Source organism: Hyperolius riggenbachi, chromosome 9, assembly GCF_040937935.1.
Source record: "Hyperolius riggenbachi isolate aHypRig1 chromosome 9, aHypRig1.pri, whole genome shotgun sequence".
Lineage (NCBI taxonomy): Eukaryota > Metazoa > Chordata > Amphibia > Anura > Hyperoliidae > Hyperolius > Hyperolius riggenbachi.
The window spans coordinates 276676647-276694555 of NC_090654.1; the positions used below are offsets into that span (position 1 = coordinate 276676647).

At 43.1% G+C, this 17909-nt stretch overlaps 1 protein-coding gene across 3 annotated transcripts in view; it reads right to left on the reverse strand.

Annotated features, from left to right (window-relative positions):
• Nucleotides 1-17909, reverse strand: part of AMN (amnion associated transmembrane protein) — a 106984-nt gene that overhangs the window by 49379 nt on the left and 39696 nt on the right. For 2 of the 3 annotated variants that reach the window (XM_068252285.1, XM_068252284.1), the window contains exons 2-3: nt 14678-14799; nt 11807-11851 (exon numbers count right to left, since the gene is read on the reverse strand). In XM_068252285.1, coding sequence (XP_068108386.1) covers nt 11807-11851; nt 14678-14799 — 167 coding nt within the window. Of the gene's footprint in view, nt 1-11806; nt 11852-14115; nt 14199-14677; nt 14800-17909 lie in introns of those variants that run through there. The other variant, XM_068252286.1, reaches the window with a different exon arrangement.

A 17909-nucleotide genomic window follows, 5' to 3' on the forward strand; every position in this document is an offset into this window, starting at 1 on the left:
CCCCCCCCCCCCCCCCCCAAAAAAAGTGAAGTGCGCCGCGGCAAAAATGGGTGTGGCCATGACATGTGCTCTGCATAGACACCGCTGCTAGACCGGAAGCAGCGCGTGTATAAGCGTCTATGCAGAGGAGGGGACCAGCGGCTAGCGAGCGGCGATTGGAACCAGGGAGGTGAGTTACTGGCTATTTATAGCACTTCCCTGCTGTAACTCTGCAGTTGGAAAGGGGAGCATGTAGGGCAGCCCGGGGAGAGGAAGGGAGGAAGAGGTCGGGATGCCCTCCCCGTGACTGACTTTTTAGGTTTTGGCCATTAAAGTTTTAAAACAAAACATGCTACTGTGGATAAAACCCACACATTTTATTTGCCCATTTGTCCCGGTTATCACAACATTTAAAATATGTCCCTATCACAATGTATGGCGACAATATTTTATTTGGAAATAAAGGTGTAATATTTTTGCGTCTGTTACTCATTACAAGCCCTTATTTGCAAAAAAAACCAGTAATATACATATTAAAAAGTCCCTAAGGTAACTATTTATGTTTTGTTTTTTTAAATGTCACTTTTTTGTTTTATTTTTATAATAAAATGGAAGGGAAGGTAAGGGGTTAATTAATGGGGGATTTGTATGCATTTTTATTAAGCATCTTAATATATATATATATATATATATATATATATATATATATATATATATCCTTTTCATGGAGTGCTTTTGGGGGATAAAATAAGGGTAATTCTGAGAATCACCCATTCGAAAATGGACTAGTCCAAAACATCACATCTTTTAGCTTTGTTACTACTTACTATAAAGGTGCGTACACACATGCGACTATAGTCGTTTGTAACGATCATTCCCCGATCTTTACCAACGACGATCGTTACAAAAAACAAACCAACGACTATTAAGGCAAACGACGAACGAGGCAAATCGCTACAAAACAAAGTTCTGTCTTGGCGGATTTTTACCACCGACGATCGTTAGCAAAAGTAGTACATCGTTGGAAACGATCGTTCGTACCAGGCTGGACATGCGCATTTCACTTTTTCTCCAAGGAACTTTACAATTTTATGCGCAGGCGCATTAAGTGCTTTTACGTGGTGTAACGTTTGTTCTAAAGATGTGATCGTTACACACTTTTTACAACTAACTTTACTTCGGTCGTTCTTTCGTCAATTAAAAGATCGTTCGTCGTTGACAACGAACGATCGTTGTCGCATGTGTGTACGTAGCATTACTTTACTTCGGTCGTTCTTTCGTCAATTAAAAGATCGTTCGTCGTTGACAACGAACGATCGTTGTCGCATGTGTGTACGTAGCATAAGTGACAGAAACATAGGAAAAAGTAATAATGAATTTGATACATTTTTGCAATAGAGGTACTATAGTGATATATAGAAGAATGCAGTACATTGTTCAGGATAACCACTTTTATGTTCATTTCCCTTATCTCAGCATCACAAACACTTCCTACATCTAAGTATTGCTGTATATTTATATGTAGACCCCATCCTCCCAGTGATACATTGCCTAGGTTGTGTTGTGTAGCTATTCAGAATTCTCCTCCTAGAGCATTCTGGGAGACCAGATAAATTTGCCACTGGCTTTGGAACTTTCAGTAAACGAACATTCCACAGAGGTGCACCTGACAGGACTAGACTAATGATGTTGCTACCTGATAAACTTCATAATGTAAATTAGAGAGAGGAAAGATTTTACCATGGGCAAACACTGACTAAATCATATATGAATGAACATTGTAAAAACAAATATAAGCACGTTTATTTATTGCATTATTTCCACTACAGTTCCTCTTGAAGCAGTTCCACATATCATTTAAAGAGATTTTGAAATCTCTAAAAAATGCATTTTTTTTATTACAAAATCCACTTTAATATATTAGTTTACCTAAACCGCCGCATCCCCGCCGCTCTAATCTAACTAAATCCCCCCAAACTACCCGGGGGGCAATCCTGACAGCGCTTCGGTGAGAGGCAGAGCTATGAGCCGCAGCTCTGCCTCACACGTGTCTGTCAGCGGCGGATCTCCGCATCTCCCCACCCCTCTCAGTCTTCCTTCACTGAGAGGGGCGGGGAGAGGCGGAGATATGCGCTGACAGACGTGTGTGAGGCAGAGCTGCGGCTCATAGCTCTGCCTCTCACCGAAGAGTAGAGGGCAGCAAAACCTACAACCAAGAAAGTCGTGGCTTTTGCAGGGGAGAGGAAGGGCGAGTTAGGGGGGGGGGGGGGGGGGGGATTTAGATAGATTACAGCCACGGGGATGCGATGGTTTAGGTAAGGCTAATATGTTAAAGAGGATTTTGTTATAAAAAACTGATTTTTAAGAGACTTCAGTGTCTCTTTAAGGGTGGGGGAAACAGACACTTTTATTGCTTTATATGGAACAAATATTGAGACCACGCTAGGACTCTTTATCAAGGCATCACGCTTGTGGCAACAATCTAACAAGCAGCTTTAAAGGAAACCAGAGCTGGTATAAAGAAAACGTTTTATACACACCTGGGGCTTCCTCCAGCCTCATGCGCACGGATCGCTCCCACAACGCTGTCCTCAGTCTTCTGTATCGCCGTCACTTCCGTCAGTCGGGGACAGTCTGACGTAAAAGAAGTGCGCTCTTTGAGTATCTCTCCATCAGCCGCTGGAGAGATACGTAGAGAGCGCACTTCTCCTGTGTAGACTGGCCCCGACTGACGGAAGTGACGGGACCCAGTATCGGCGATACAGAAGACTGAGGACGGCGGCGTGGGAGCGATCCGTGCGCATGAGGCTGGAGGAAGCCCCAGGTGTGTATAAAACGTTTTCTTTATACCAGCTCTGGTTTCCCTTAAAGCAAACCTGAAGCGAAAATAAACTTTTGAGATAATGAATTGTATGTGTAAATACTGAGCTGAAAAACAGAGCTAAGAATAAATACAAATAAGCTAAATACAGCTGAGAAATAGAAAGTTAGTAGCAAAGAAAAGAGTCTGTAGGCTGAAAAGAGTCTCATTGTTCTCCAGGACAGGAAGAGTTAAAAAAACTCCTCCTGTTATTTATGCAAAAGAGCTTCTCTGAGCTATTCGTCCGCTGAGTCAGATTCTGTAGGATGAGATAAGACAGTCTAGTGTTCTTTCATCACCTCTGCAGGAAAAAGAAGTACGGGACCCAGCCAGCCAGGTACTTTCAATTAATCTAGTGCTACAAATCATCAATCTACTATAATCACTGTATTGAACGGTTTTTTTTTTGGGGGGGGGGGGGGGGAGAGATTGACAGGCATTTGAGAAATAACAATGTCATGAAGGATAAGGGTCCAGGAGAGGGATAACTGGGGGCTGTAGATAAACCACCACATAAGAGGCATAACTGGGGGCTGTAGATAAACCACCACAGAAGAGGCATAACTGGGGGCTGTAGATAAACCACCACAGAAGAGGGATAACTGGGGGCTGTAGATAAACCACCACAGAAGAGGGATAACTGGGGGCTGTAGATAAACCACCACAGAAGAGGGATAACTGGAGGCTGTAGATAAACCACCACAGAAGAGGATAACTGGGGGCTGTAGATAAACCACCACAGAAGAGGCATAACTGGGGGGCTGTAGATAAACCACAGAAGAGGGATAACTGGGGGCTGTAGATAAACCACCACAGAAGAGGGATAACTGGGGACTGTAGATAAATCACCACAGAAGAGGGATAACTGGGGGCTGTAGATAAACCACCACAGAAGAGGGATAACTGGGGGCTGTAGATAAACCACCACAGAAGAAGCATAACTGGGGGCTGTAGATAAACCACCACAGAAGAGGCATAACTGGGGGCTGTAGATAAACCACCACAGAAGAGGCATAACTGGGGGCTGTACATAAACCACCACAGAAGAGGGATAACTGTTGGCTGTAGATAAACCACCACAGAAGAGGGATAACTGGGGGCTGTAGATAAACCACCACAGAAGAGGCATAACTGGGGGCTGTAGATAAACCACCACAGAAGAGGGATAACTGGGGGCTGTAGATAAACCACCACAGAAGAGGGATAACTGGGGGCTGTAGATAAACCACCACAGAAGAGGGATAACTGGAGGCTGTAGATAAACCACCACAGAAGAGGATAACTGGGGGCTGTAGATAAACCACCACAGAAGAAGCATAACTGGGGGCTGTAGATAAACCACCACAGAAGAGGCATAACTGGGGGGCTGTAGATAAACCACAGAAGAGGGATAACTGGGGGCTGTAGATAAACCACCACAGAAGAGGGATAACTGGGGGCTGTAGATAAACCACCACAGAAGAGGGATAACTGGGGACTGTAGATAAATCACCACAGAAGAGGGATAACTGGGGGCTGTAGATAAACCACCACAGAAGAGGGATAACTGGGGGCTGTAGATAAACCACCACAGAAGAAGCATAACTGGGGGCTGTAGATAAACCACCACAGAAGAGGCATAACTGGGGGCTGTAGATAAACCACCACAGAAGAGGCATAACTGGGGGATGTACATAAACCACCACAGAAGAGGGATAACTGTTGGCTGTAGATAAACCACCACAGAAGAGGGATAACTGGGGGCTGTAGATAAACCACCACAGAAGAGGGATAACTGGGGGCTGTAGATTAACAACCACATGGATCATGAAAGCAGATCTGTGAGATGATTTTATACATTGTTTCCTTTTTCCATCCAGTAAACAGAAAGGAGGAAATAACATCTATATTTGTGTAACGCTTCCACAAAGCAGCCAGCTTCCCCATGCCAGGGAATCCCCAGTATAAAAACTGTCTATATCCTCCAAGCACAAGTCAGAGCCTGCTGCCCCGCGGTAGGGGCCATTTCACACTGACACAGGCTGTCCCCAGGCTGCTCCTTCCCTTCTCTCAGTCACACTACTGAGCAGGAAGTCAGTTGTGTGCAGGAAATTCCCCTCTCCCACTGTCCCCAGGACCAGACATTGAGTTCCCTCCAGACCTGTGAAATCATTATTACCCTTATATTATTATTACTATTACTGCATTATGTATTATTATTATTATTATTATTATGAGCAAAGTAAAGTGCTAAAAAAAGAGGAACCAGCAGCTATCCACATAAAATCTGCATAAATATATACAAGAAAAAAACAATCAAAGTGGAAATGCTTAAAAACTATTTATTGAAAAACCACGTTACCACAGCAATTAAAAATTGTGTTTGACAACTTAAATAAAAAAAATAAATGAAAATGAATTACAAAAAAAAAGAACTAATATGTTTTATGCAACATTTTGGGCCTTATTCAACTCAATTTTTCTCCTAACCTTTCTCCTTGGAGATAATTTTTCATTAACTTTTCAGCACTTTGCAACTGCAAAAGTACCAAAAAGGGGTGAAAAAGTACTGCCAAAATAATTCTGAGTATTGTCTTGTTTGCTGGTGGCTTAAAAGGGCATTTTATTTATAAGGTGTGAAAATACTGCAAATCAGGGTGAGATTTTACAATATGCAGATTTTACAATAGGAAATCACTAAATAATATATACAGGTAACGAACGAGATAGGGACTGTAGAAAGAACACTGTGCCATCTCTGTCCCCTGTACCTCCTCTGTGCCCCCCGGTGCCTCCAGTGTCTCCGTCTGTGTCACCTCTGCCCTCTGTACCTGCTTATAAGTCTATAAGCAATTTTTTCTTTGAATTTCTTAAACTTGATTTTTTTTTTTTTTTTAAAAACGAGTCCAATTTGAAAAAAAAATGTTTGTGTTGTTCCCAACACAGAATACATGAATGCGTTCGTATCAGTGGGAAGTTCGTAAGTCGCGCGTTCGTAAGTCGGGAACTACCTGTACTTAAGGCTACTTACACACCAAGACATTGCGTTTTAGGGGACGTTATGGTCGCATTACGTGCTCCTAACGCAATGCATGGTGGTGTTGAAGTTGGATGTCAGATTGAGCCGCATTATGCAGCTCTCAAAGCAGCCGCTCCAGGTTAGTGATAGGAAGTCCGGATCTTTTTAAGGATTCGGATCATTTGAATCGGATCATTGAAAAGATCCAGATCTTTGAACCAAATCATTTGAATCATTTTAATAGGGCAGCAGACTGGGTGAAATGACTAGCAGGACAGGACTTTCCCTGCACTGTACATTCTGTATGTTCCTGTTTCTTCCAGACAGACATCCACTGTAAACCGAATCTTTCATTGTGATGATCCAGATGATTCGACTCACAAAAAAGATCCGGATCAAATGAACGATTCGTTCATGATCGGACTACACTACAGTCCTACCAGGAGTCTCTGCAGTGCAGTGAATATTAAGAGGAGGAGGAGGAGGAGGAGGAGGAACCTCCTCCTCCTCCTCCAACATTACTGAGCATGTGCAAACAGTCGTCGTCGTCGGAGGAGGAGGAGGAGGAGGAGGAACCTCCTCCTCCTCCTCCAACATTACTGAGCATGTGCAAACAGTCGTCGTCGGAGGAGGAGGAGGAAGAGGAGGAGGAACCTCCTCCTCCTCCTCCAACATTACTGAGCATGTGCAAACAGTCGTCGTCGGAGGAGGAGGAGGAGGAGGAGGAACCTCCTCCTCCTCCTCCAACATTACTGAGCATGTGCAAACAGTCTAACGCTGCTTAGCCCAGTATAACTTACAGCATGCAGCACTTTGTTTAAACGTGCTGCGTTACAATGTAACGCAACATGGGCACTGTGAACAGCGCAATTGATTTTACAGTGCTGTGAGTTAGGCTGCGTTACTGGCTGCTGTAACGTGGGACTTTAACATCTCACTGTGAAACCAGCCTAAGTATTGAAAAAAATAATTACCGTAAGCAATTTTTTTCATTATGTTATTTTAATACAGTTCCACTTTAGCTTTAAAATTAAATTATTTGTAGTGTTAGGGCCTGTACACACTGCTGCGCTTGCGCTGCGTTTTTAAAACTGCATGCGTTTTAAAAATCACAAGGTCTTTTGAAAAATAATGAAAATCGTGATGACCTGTACACACTGGTGCGATGCATTTTTAGAAAAACGCAATCGCAGTGCCTGCTGTGCTTTTTTAAGCGCAGCGCTTGCAAAACACATGAAAAAACGCAATGCAATGCGATTCCATTGTGTTTTTCAGAAGTCAGTATCCCAGAAGACTCTGCAATTTCCTGATTTACGTTGAAATGTAAACTAGAAAATAAACAAAGGATTCTTTAGCCAATCAGCAATTACAAGAAAAACGCAAATGCATCAAAAGCGCATGCATTTTTAAAAATGCATACGATGCATTTTAAAACTACATGCACTTGCGATTTTAAAAACGCATGCGCTTGCGATTTTGCTTGCGTTTTTCAGTGTGTACAGGCCCTAACAGTGTAAGTTTCTGCAAATACATCTGTATGTTGGCTCTGTTGCAATCCTCCACCCTGGTGCCAGTTACAGCAGCTTTCATTCTGAATGCGCCAGAAGAGCTGCCAGTCACGAACAAGCACATTTTCACTGCGCACATGCAGGTTCACAAACTGAGCTTGCCCAGAAAAAGGAATCACTTGCGCACGTCCTCGTAGCATCATGGACAAGCAACTCCTGTGGGTAGGAACACACTAGGCAGAAACGTTAGTGTTGCGTAAAACGCTAGCGTGAACGCACATAATGTAAGTCAATGAGCCGCATGAAGAAAAAACCGCATTTGTTTGCGTTCTGCAATTTGCGCTTTTGAAACGCAGAACTTGCTGCATATGTTTCCAAAACGCACATAATGTATGTTAATGGTGGTGCAGAGGTATAGCGTTTCATTGTGGGGTTTTCTTATGCATTTTTGTATAAAAACCAAGCTGGATGATGTCTTTCCGCTTCCTGTTGACTTCCTAGAGATGGGCCAGAGAGGACATCGAAAAAATTTTTTTATACTGGCCACATTCCCAAAAATTTGCACAAACCGCATATCGGAAATGCATACAAAACGCACAAAAACGCACTTGCAATTCATACGGGCAAAACGCGTACGCAGTAAAATGCAAGCAAAATGCATGTGTGGAACACAAACACACTCAATATGACAAAAAAAAAATGCACAAATGCATATGCAGAAAAACGCAACCTTTCATGCACTGCCTAGTGTGTTCCCAGCCTGAGAATTTATTGTAGGTTTAGGAACCCCTTAAAGGGAATCAGAATCGAAGCCTGGGTAAAAAATGAAAAAGCTTTTATACATACCTGGGGCTTCCTCCAGCCCCATAAGCCTGGCTCGCTCCCACGCCGCCGTCCTCCGCTGCCTCTATCGCCGCTACCGGGTCCCATCACTTCCGGCGGACGCGGCCAATTGTACGCAAGAGCAGGGACTCCCTCCATATCCTTACGCATGCGCCTGCGTAGTATAGCGGCGCATGCATAAGGATATGGAGTCATTGCTCTTGCGTACAATTGGCCGCGCCCGCTGGCAGTGACGCACTGCGCTTGCGTTGACTGGCACTTAAATTCTTGCAGGGGAGCCGGGGACTTCTAGTTACGCCCCTGGTTGGTGGGCTCTGATCTCTCGATTGATGTTTATTTAGATTATACAAATATTTCTTGCATTTATTTTTAAATATATATATTTTTATTATTATTCTACTCCCTCCCTCCCTCCCTCCCTCCCTCCCTCCCTTCTCTCCCCAGCTAATCACTGTGATCGGCTGTCATAGGAATTAGCCTATGACAGCCGATCACCCCTGAGCCTACCAGGGGGATAGCCGTGTCACAAGGCTGGCTGTCCCCAGTGCTGTACTGTACTGGCTGTCCCCAGTGCTGTACTGTACTGGCTGTCCCCAGTGCTGTACTGTACTGGCTGTCCCCAGTGCTGTACTGTACTGGCTGTCCCCAGTGCTGTACTGTACTGGCTGTCCCCAGTGCTGTACTGTACTGGCTGTCCCCAGTGCTGTACTGTACTGGCTGTCCCCAGTGCTGTACTGTACTGGCTGTCCCCAGTGCTGTTGCAGATCGCAGCGCTGTACACTGTTATTAGACGGCGGGTTTGCCGTCTTACGGTCTCCCAGCGGCGATCGCCGCTGGAAGACTGATGCGGAGAGGCTCATCGGCGCACACGATCTCCTGCAAAACCCCGACCCAGGACTGCACGCTGATCAGTGTTAGCCGGTCCTGGGGCTGCCACCACGTCCGCGTCAATTGGCGTGGAGCGGTCGTTAAATAGTTACATTTATTCTTAAAGAGGAACTCCAGTGAAAATAATGTAATAAAAAAGTGCCTTATTTTTACAATAATTATGTATAAATGATTTAGTCAGTGTTTGCCCATTGTAAAATCTTTTAAATCCCTGATTTACATTCTGACATTTATTACATGGTGACATTTTTACTGTTGGCAGGTGATGTAGCTGCTGCATGCTTTTTTGGCAGTTGGAAACAGCTGTAAACAGCTATTTCCCACAATGCAACAAGGTTCACAGACAGGAAACTGCCAAGAGTACGTACTTTTCTTGTTTCTTGTGGGAGGGGTTTCACCACAATATCAGCCGTACAGCGTCCCCTGATGGTCTGTTTGTGAAAAGGAATAGATTTCTCATGTAAAGTGGGGTATCAGCTACTGATTGGGATAAAGTTCAATTTTTGGTCAGAGTTTCTCTTTAAGCTTGAGGAGGAGTTGAAAGGGAAAGTATTTTGTTCACTTCCATCAGAAGTCAAAAATCCCCCAAGGAGTTCAAACCTCGTTCTGCTGCTGTGGGTACCAGAGGAGATTTTTTTTTTCCTAATCCTGTTTGTGAGGTTTTTTTTTTTTTGTCATGCATGAAATAGGATCCGAGTGATCACAGCTCTGTTTAGAAAAGCCACAGGCAGAGAATGCTAGGGGATTCCCTGCGCCAGGAATCATGGGGCGCATGTGCATTCCTTGTGGTCTCCCGACAGCCAAAACGGAACGGCGGCCAACTTTATTTAGCAGAAACACGCTGTGAACTTGGTCAGGGCTGCATGGCTGGGAGGGCTGGGAGGAGAGAGGCGTGAATCAGCATGTGCTGTATAACCGACTTCCTAAAAGGGGTAGTGGAACCTTTTATAGGTGCTTCCTAAAAATAGCTATACACAGGGCCGGTTCTCTCATGAAGCAAGGTGAAACATTTGCATCAGGCGCAGAGATTACAGGGGCAGCATGTTTGTACTGTGTTTACACTAACAGCATGTAGTCAGAGTAGGAGGAGCAGCAAGAAGAAAGCGAGGTGAAGAGGTCATCATTGGGGAAAAGCAGCTTGTTGTGCTGTGTGAGGACAGTGAGTGAGGAGGGGGGAGGCAGGAGAGCAGCAGTGTTTCCTCTGACTCACAGCAGAAGGGAGGAGGTGTCACTGCTGTCCTGACTGAGGAGGAATGGAGTGGCTGAGGGTGAGCAGTGTGTTTGTCACAGACTCACAGCCAGCCAGTGTGCTATTGTGTTGAGCTGCAGCATGTCATGTGAGAACAATAAATGAAGCAGAGTAAATTGTTGGGTGCTGTGCGATCATTCCAAATCGGGGGGTGGGGGAGGGTCGAAGGGCGTATCCTCACAAGTTTGCCTCAGAAGTCTAGTCTAGCAAAAAGTCTAGAACTGGCCATGGCCATACATGGACGCCTTTATTTTATTTTTCAAGATGTTGTTTTTTAAATAATCAATATTGCAGATCAACTGAATACATCTTTCTTAAGGTGGCCACACACCATACAATTTTTTAAATATCTGTTCAATTTAAGAATTGCAATCAATTTTTGACTGATTGTAACATTTCAAAAATATGACCAATGTACCACACACACATGTTCAATTTTTTACCCAATTATGATAAAAAATGATTGGAAACTTGCTAGGGTGTGTATATTAATAGATTGACAATCTAACACTCACCATACAATCTTTAGAAAGATTGAAGAAAAATATCTGGCATTCCGGATAGATAAAAATCGAAAAAAAAAACGGGAAATCCAATCGGATTTTTCAGTCGAATGAAAAAAAAGCTTTCGATTTTTTCAGGAGATCCGATCGTTTTTATCAAATTGCCGTAAAATCGGATCATTTTATTGTATCGTGTGTGGCCACCTTTAAATTTGATGAGTACTAATCCCAATAATAATTACTAGCGATGATTGTAATGTGCTAATGAAGATTTCACAAAACTACTTTTCATAATTACGATTACTATCATAAAGAAAAAATCCTATTTACAAAAAAATTATACGAAATTTCACGTAATTAGGACCATACACACATTTTCTGTAATTCTGCTTGAAATATTTACAATTACTAAAATATTCATAAGTGTTTTTTTCCAGGCTGAATTTTTGTGTAAATTGCCCATCATTTTCTGTCATTTTCTTGCCTTACGAGAAATTGCGATGGTACGAGTAGCATGAAATTAAACACGAAATAACAACACAGCAGCACGGTGGCATAGTAACTAGCACTGTCGCCTTGCAGCACTGGGTCCCCGGTTCTATCTGCATGGGGTTTGTATGTTCTCCCCGTGTCTGCGTGGGTTTCCTCCGGGCACTCCGGTTTTCCTCCCACACGCCAAAAACATACTGATGCACTACACGATACACTATGCTCTATACAGCGCTGCGGAAGATGTCGGCGCTATATACAGTAAATACTAAACAATAACGTCAACCAATTATCTTTAACAGATGTTGTGGACAGGGTTAGGAAACCGATTTTTATACTTGAAGCCGTCTGAAATAATTGTAATTTATATTAAACAGCATGCATGCTTTCAGACTTTAACCACTTTGATTTCAGGTTCAGTTGGACTTTACGTTTTTGAAAGCTGTCCCAACAGCAACACTTCATATATATGCCGGCGGAATGACTTACCAGATCTGTCAGCGAATGCAGCGACTGAACAAAGACGGAGACTTTCTGCAGAGAGACAAAGACGGAGTCACCAACAGATTAAACGGACTGCTGTCATCATCTGAATCCCGACACCAAATTTAGGCAAAGGCTACACAAATTGCAGCATCATAAAGTGTAAACGTTTTGTTTCTCGCTGTTAAACTTTTATGTAGCTTTTTTTTATGTCTACTGTTTTTAGGGGGTTTTTTATGTCCTTTGTTGCAAAATGTTGTAGTTTTGAATCTTATTTATGTGTAATTCAAACCATAGTTTATGCTTGTGTTTTTTTGTTTGCATTGTTTTTTGTTTTATGCAGATTGTGTGGAATACAATTTACAAAGTTTCCTGCGTCAGATGCTGCTTGGCTGAACTGAACAGCAGTCTGTGCTTTGTCCAAGCTCCTCCCCCAATCCCATCATCACCTACAAAGCTAGGAGGGGGGAGATTAGACAGTTTTTTCCCTGTTAACACAGAGCTGACCCCACCCACCTTCTTCCTGTGCTCCAGAAGAGGAAGCAGAGGGAGGAGGGGGTGGAGTCAGCAACATTAAAATCTGCTAGTTGCCATATGATCATATAACATTACATGATCACACCGGTGGAAACAATCGTACGCCGCGGGCTTGGAAGAATCCACAGCCCGGGTCTTCAGACATCCTGGGTTTTCAGGGCAGACAAGCCCAGGGATGGATTAAGATGAAACAGGGCCCTAGGCAAGATTGCAGTTCTTCCCCACAGATGATGATCACTGGAAATATTTGGTAATATTTGGTGGGGGCTAACATCCACCGGGGCCCTAAACTCTCTCCAGGCCCATGGCAACTGCCTAGAATTGCACTTGTGGATTATCCGACTCTGGACTCTCAGCACAGTTCTCTGCCAGTGCCAGTCATGCTCTGCACAGGCTGAGGGCTGCAAAGGGGGAAATGTATAAATACAGAGTATAATGCAAATGCACACAACACTTCCTGTGTACTGTTCACAGTACACAGGAATAAAATGGGGGGACATCTAATGGCCAAAAAGTAAAAAGATACCTACATACATTAAATTAAATAAAAGTAAATAAATCTCCTATTAATTAACCCCTTACACCCATGTTGCCAAGTTACCAAACCTTAGTACCTTAGTTACCAAAATAAAACACGCTAGGTGAAATTTGCTGTCTTAAAACAGAAGGAAATTTGCAATAATTCAGCTATAAGTGAACATTTGTGGTTACCCACAATGCACCACTACTGAATATGCAAATTATCCCTTTTCGCCCCTGTAAGCAAGGCAAGCATCCAGAACTGCTGGTGTATAGTGATCCTATAGCTTTAAATGTTACACAGCCACACCAACCCCACATGTACACAGCCTGTTTCGGGCTTTTGGCCCTCATTAGTGCATGGCAGGGATTGATATGGCTGTATGGGATAGGGTTTGGACCAGTACAACAGAGTAACCAAGTAGCTCGGAGTGACTCAAACCACTATGAAAGTATAGGGGGATAAAAGAGACTGAAAAGCCCTCCTACTAATAAGCAATGCTTGGTGAAATTTGCCTTCTTAAAACAGAAGGCAATAATTTAGCTATAAGTGAATTAAACTAAAACACAAAATAAAACACAAAACACGCAAGAAAAAGTGACATAAAAATAAAATACATGAATAGTTAACGTAAGGACTAATTTTTTAATATGTATGTCATAAGGGTATATTACTGTCATTATTGCAAATAAGGGCTTGTGATTAGTGATATAGTGTAAACGAACAAAACTGAAAAAAAAAATACAACTTAATTTCCAAATAAAATATTGTAACCATACATTGCACTAGTGACGTAATTTACAGGGAGATAACTGGGATACATGGGAAAATAAAATGTGTGGGTTGTATCCACAGTAGCATGTTTTGTTTTAAAACTATAATGGCTGAAAACTGAGAAATAATTTTTTTCCCATTTTTTTTCTTATTCTACCCATTAAAATGCATATAGAATAAAATAATTCTTAGCAAAAAGTAGCACCCAAAGAAAGCCTAATTGGTGGCGGAAAAAAACAAGATATAGATCATTTCAGTGTGATAAGTAGTTATAAAGTTATTAGCCAATGAAAGGGAGGAGGGCTGAAATGTGAAAAATTGCTCTGTTCCATAAGGGGAACACCATCTCTAGTGGTAAAGTGGTTAAAGGGGCACTACAGCGAAAAAATGTAAAATATGTGCAAACCTATACAAATAAGAAGTACGTTTTTTCCAGAGTAAATTAAGTCATAAATTACTTTTCTCCTATGTTGCTGTCACTTACAGTAGGCAGTAGAAATCTGACAGAAGTGACAGGTGTTGGACTAGTCCATCTCTTTATAGGGGATTCTCAGGGATATATTTATTTTCAAAAGCACTTAGTGAATGGCAGTTGCTCTGTCCAACTGTCAAAAAACTGTGTAGGGAGCAGGGAAGCTGGACAGCATCGTTTAAATCCTTTTTAGGGAATATCTTTATAAATAATAAAAGCCTTGCTGAGAATCCCCTATGAAGATATAGACTAGTCCAAAACCTGTCACTTCTGTCAGATTTCTACTACCTACTGTAAGTGACAGCAACACAGGAGAAAAGTAATGTATGGCTCATTTTACTCTGGGAAAAATGTACTTCTTATTTGTATATGTTTGCACATATTTTAAATTTTTTCGCTGTAGTGCCCCTTTAAACAGTTTTTCGCTGTAGTGCCCCTTTAAGGAGGATGTGAAGGTGACACTAGTTGAGGGGTAGAACAGTGGGAGGTAATGGGGTATTTCTTTCTACAGATTTCATCCCTTTGCTGACAACAGTGTGACTTTTAGGTTTCCAAGAAAACAATCAGCATGTACCTTATTGCTTGCAAAAACAGCGTTATCCCGGGCGCAGGGAAGCCTCTGCTCGTGCCAGTTGGAGGCATTCTCAAAGTTGGTGTTTGGAATCCAACGCTTGTAGATGGCATCCACCGGCCCACCTTGAAGAAACAAAATGTATTAACGAATCTCAGCCTAATTCCAAAAGCACTTAGTGAATGGCAGCTGCTTTGTCCATCTTCCAAAAAACTGTAACAAGCAGGGAAGCTGGCCAGCATCATTGTTTAAATCCTTTTTATTGAATATCTTTATAAAGAATAAAGGCCATGCTGAGAATCCCCTATGAAGAGATGGACTAGTCCAAAACCTGTCGCTTCTGTCAGATTTCTACTGCCTACTGTAAGTGACAGCAACATAGGAGAAAAGTAATTATGGCTCATTTTACTCTGCACGGCTGTTTTCCGGCATGCCTGCTCGCTCCCGCTCGCGTCTCCGGGAGCTTACTGCGCAGGCGCAATACAAGGTTTCCTCTTACTGCGCCTGTGCAGTAAGCTCTCAGAGACGCGAGCGGGAGCGAGCACGCATGCCTGAATACAGCCGCGCAGCCACAGTTCTATTAGACGAATAATTAGACCAGGACCGGCTGCGAAAGAAAAATAAGATGATCGTAGGAGGACGGCGCGGGACATGACAGCTGCAGGGGGCCGATAGAAGCCCCAGGTAAGTGTTAGTTTCTTGTTTTTAATACCCTCCACAGAACCCCTTTAAGAGAAATACTCCTCTGGCAGACAGAGCAGTGCCGATACAGAAGGAGGTGGGTGTTATTATATTTGGTAAAGATACAGTAAGTCACGTGACTAGGCTCTCCTTCCATTCTTGCTGTACCAGAATAAGTCACTGAGTGCCAATCCCTTCCCTGCGCAGAACAATGAGTGAGTCAGTCCTCAGATCAGCTTCCTGTACAGACATCCTTCTGGCATTCAGAGCAAGACTCTGGCACTGATTCACTAATGCTGCATACACACTTGAGATAAAAGTCTCTGGAAAAGGCAAGATCACAGACCAATTATACCCCATTCCATGTAGTATGAGAGCCATACCTTCGCAGTCTATTCTATGGAGCTGCACTCCCCATCAGATAAAATCTTTGAAAGATGCTGCACACAAAGATGCCCGTACACATTCAAAAGATCATTATCTGCAAAAGATCTCTTCCTGCAATAGATCCATTCCTTCAAAATGCATTCATAGTCTATGAGATCTGCAGATCATCATACACACCTTGTTTAGCAGGCAATCATCTGCAGATCATCTGCAGATCAGATCCACCAGGATGGATTTTCAGATCTGCAGATGATTGCCAGATATGCAGATGAAGTCTGTTAAACAAGGTGTGTATGAGGATCTGCAGATCTCATAGACTATGAATGCATTTTGCAGGAATGGATCTATTGCAGGAAGAGATCTTTTGCAGATAATGATCTTTTGAATGTGTAAGGGCATCTTTGTGTGCAGCATCTTGCAAAGAATTTATCTGATGGGGAGTGCAGCTCCATAGAATAGACTGTGTAGAGTATGGCTCTCATACTACACGGAATGGGGTAAAATTGGTCTGTGATCTTGCCTTTTCCAGAGACTTTTATCTCAAGTGTGTATGCAGCATAAGAACTGGACAGCGGCAGAGAGTCTGAGTAAAGGCTAGTACACACTAGCAATTTTGATTGACCAATGATTGCTCAATTTTACCACCTCCATGTAGTATGACCATTTACCTATATAATCTGCATAGAATTGAAAATCTGTTTGGCCCTCATACTACATGGAGGTGGTAAAATTGAGCAATCATTGGTCAATCAAAATTGCTAGTGTGTACTAGCCTTAACACAGCAAACCTGCACTGGGAATCCTTTCTGCTATTAGTAGCAAAAGGCTGCACCTGTGTCATATCAGACCATAGCAAGGATTGCTAAAACATAACTAAAGGATGGTTCACACGTGCAGGAAAAGCATTTGACTGCTTCAAGGGCCCATTTCCACTACTGCAGAAACCGGGCCAAATTCGGAGAGTTTCCCCGCAGGCGAACCGCGTGGGGAAACTTTGCCATAGGAAACTATGGCGCCGCCAACCGAAACGCTTACCTTAGTGATTTGGCCAACATTGCAGTCAGTTTCCGTGCGGGAGCCTGCGAATCCCATAGCCGTGCATGGCACGGGTTCTGGGATTCATCAGCGTTCCCGCTGACCAGGAAGTGCCACCGCGTATCTCGCAGCCGCGCGCGGTGGCCAGTGGAAAAGGGCCCTCAGTGTTTTTCCCCGCCACGTGGGGACAAGGAGACGTGGAGGTAAGTGGCCCTTAAAGTGGACCTGAACTCTTGCATAGGAAGGACAGAAGGAACACAGAGAAATCCACTCTGTATGTATTTAGAGAGTTTAGCCTGTCCAATTCCCCCTCTTCTGTGACTAAGCACAAGTTGTAATTTGATCCCTCAGCTGTGTCAGCTGACTGCCACGGCAGAGAGCTCATTGGTAAAGACAGGATGTTAACCCTATGTCTGCTTCCATGAAAGCAAGAAGTAGACCCACTGCAGATTTATTGCAGGATTTCTATTGGCTGTAACAAAGAAATGTTCTTTAAAGGTTATTATGCTGCTGCTTATCTTTTAGAGCAGGGAGGAAGTTCTGAGTTCAGGTCCGCTTGAAAGGAGCATTTTGCTTCCAGGGTCGGCTGAAGCAACGTGAAAAATCGGGATCACAAGGTTGAGTTCGCACAAATGATGGCAAACGACGGTACAAGTGCTGCCCATTCACTTGAATAGGAATCGCTTTAACAATGAGCACCGCGGCTGGTGAACGTACAGCAGATGTCTGTGTGAATGGAGGTCATGTGATTGCGGCGTCATATATGCATAGCTCCAATGCAAAATACTTTATCTGAATCCAGGTGGAGGTGGTCCCACTCTTCCCCCTATTCCTTTAGATTGTAAGTTCGCAAGGGCAGTGTTCTCTCGCCCTTTGGTGTCTTGGAATTTGTTACACATTTATTACCATTAATTATGTCACTGTTATTACCAATTCTGTACTTTGAACCATCTCTGCATCTTGTATATTGGTGTACGCCATTGTCTGTATTATGTACCCCATGTTTGTTTCTTACTTTGTACAGCGCCACGGAATATGTTGGAGCTTTATAAATCAATAATGATTATAATACAAATTTATAACAATCAAGTGATCGTTCGGACAGCCATGATAGGGCTGTAAAGGTGCCCAT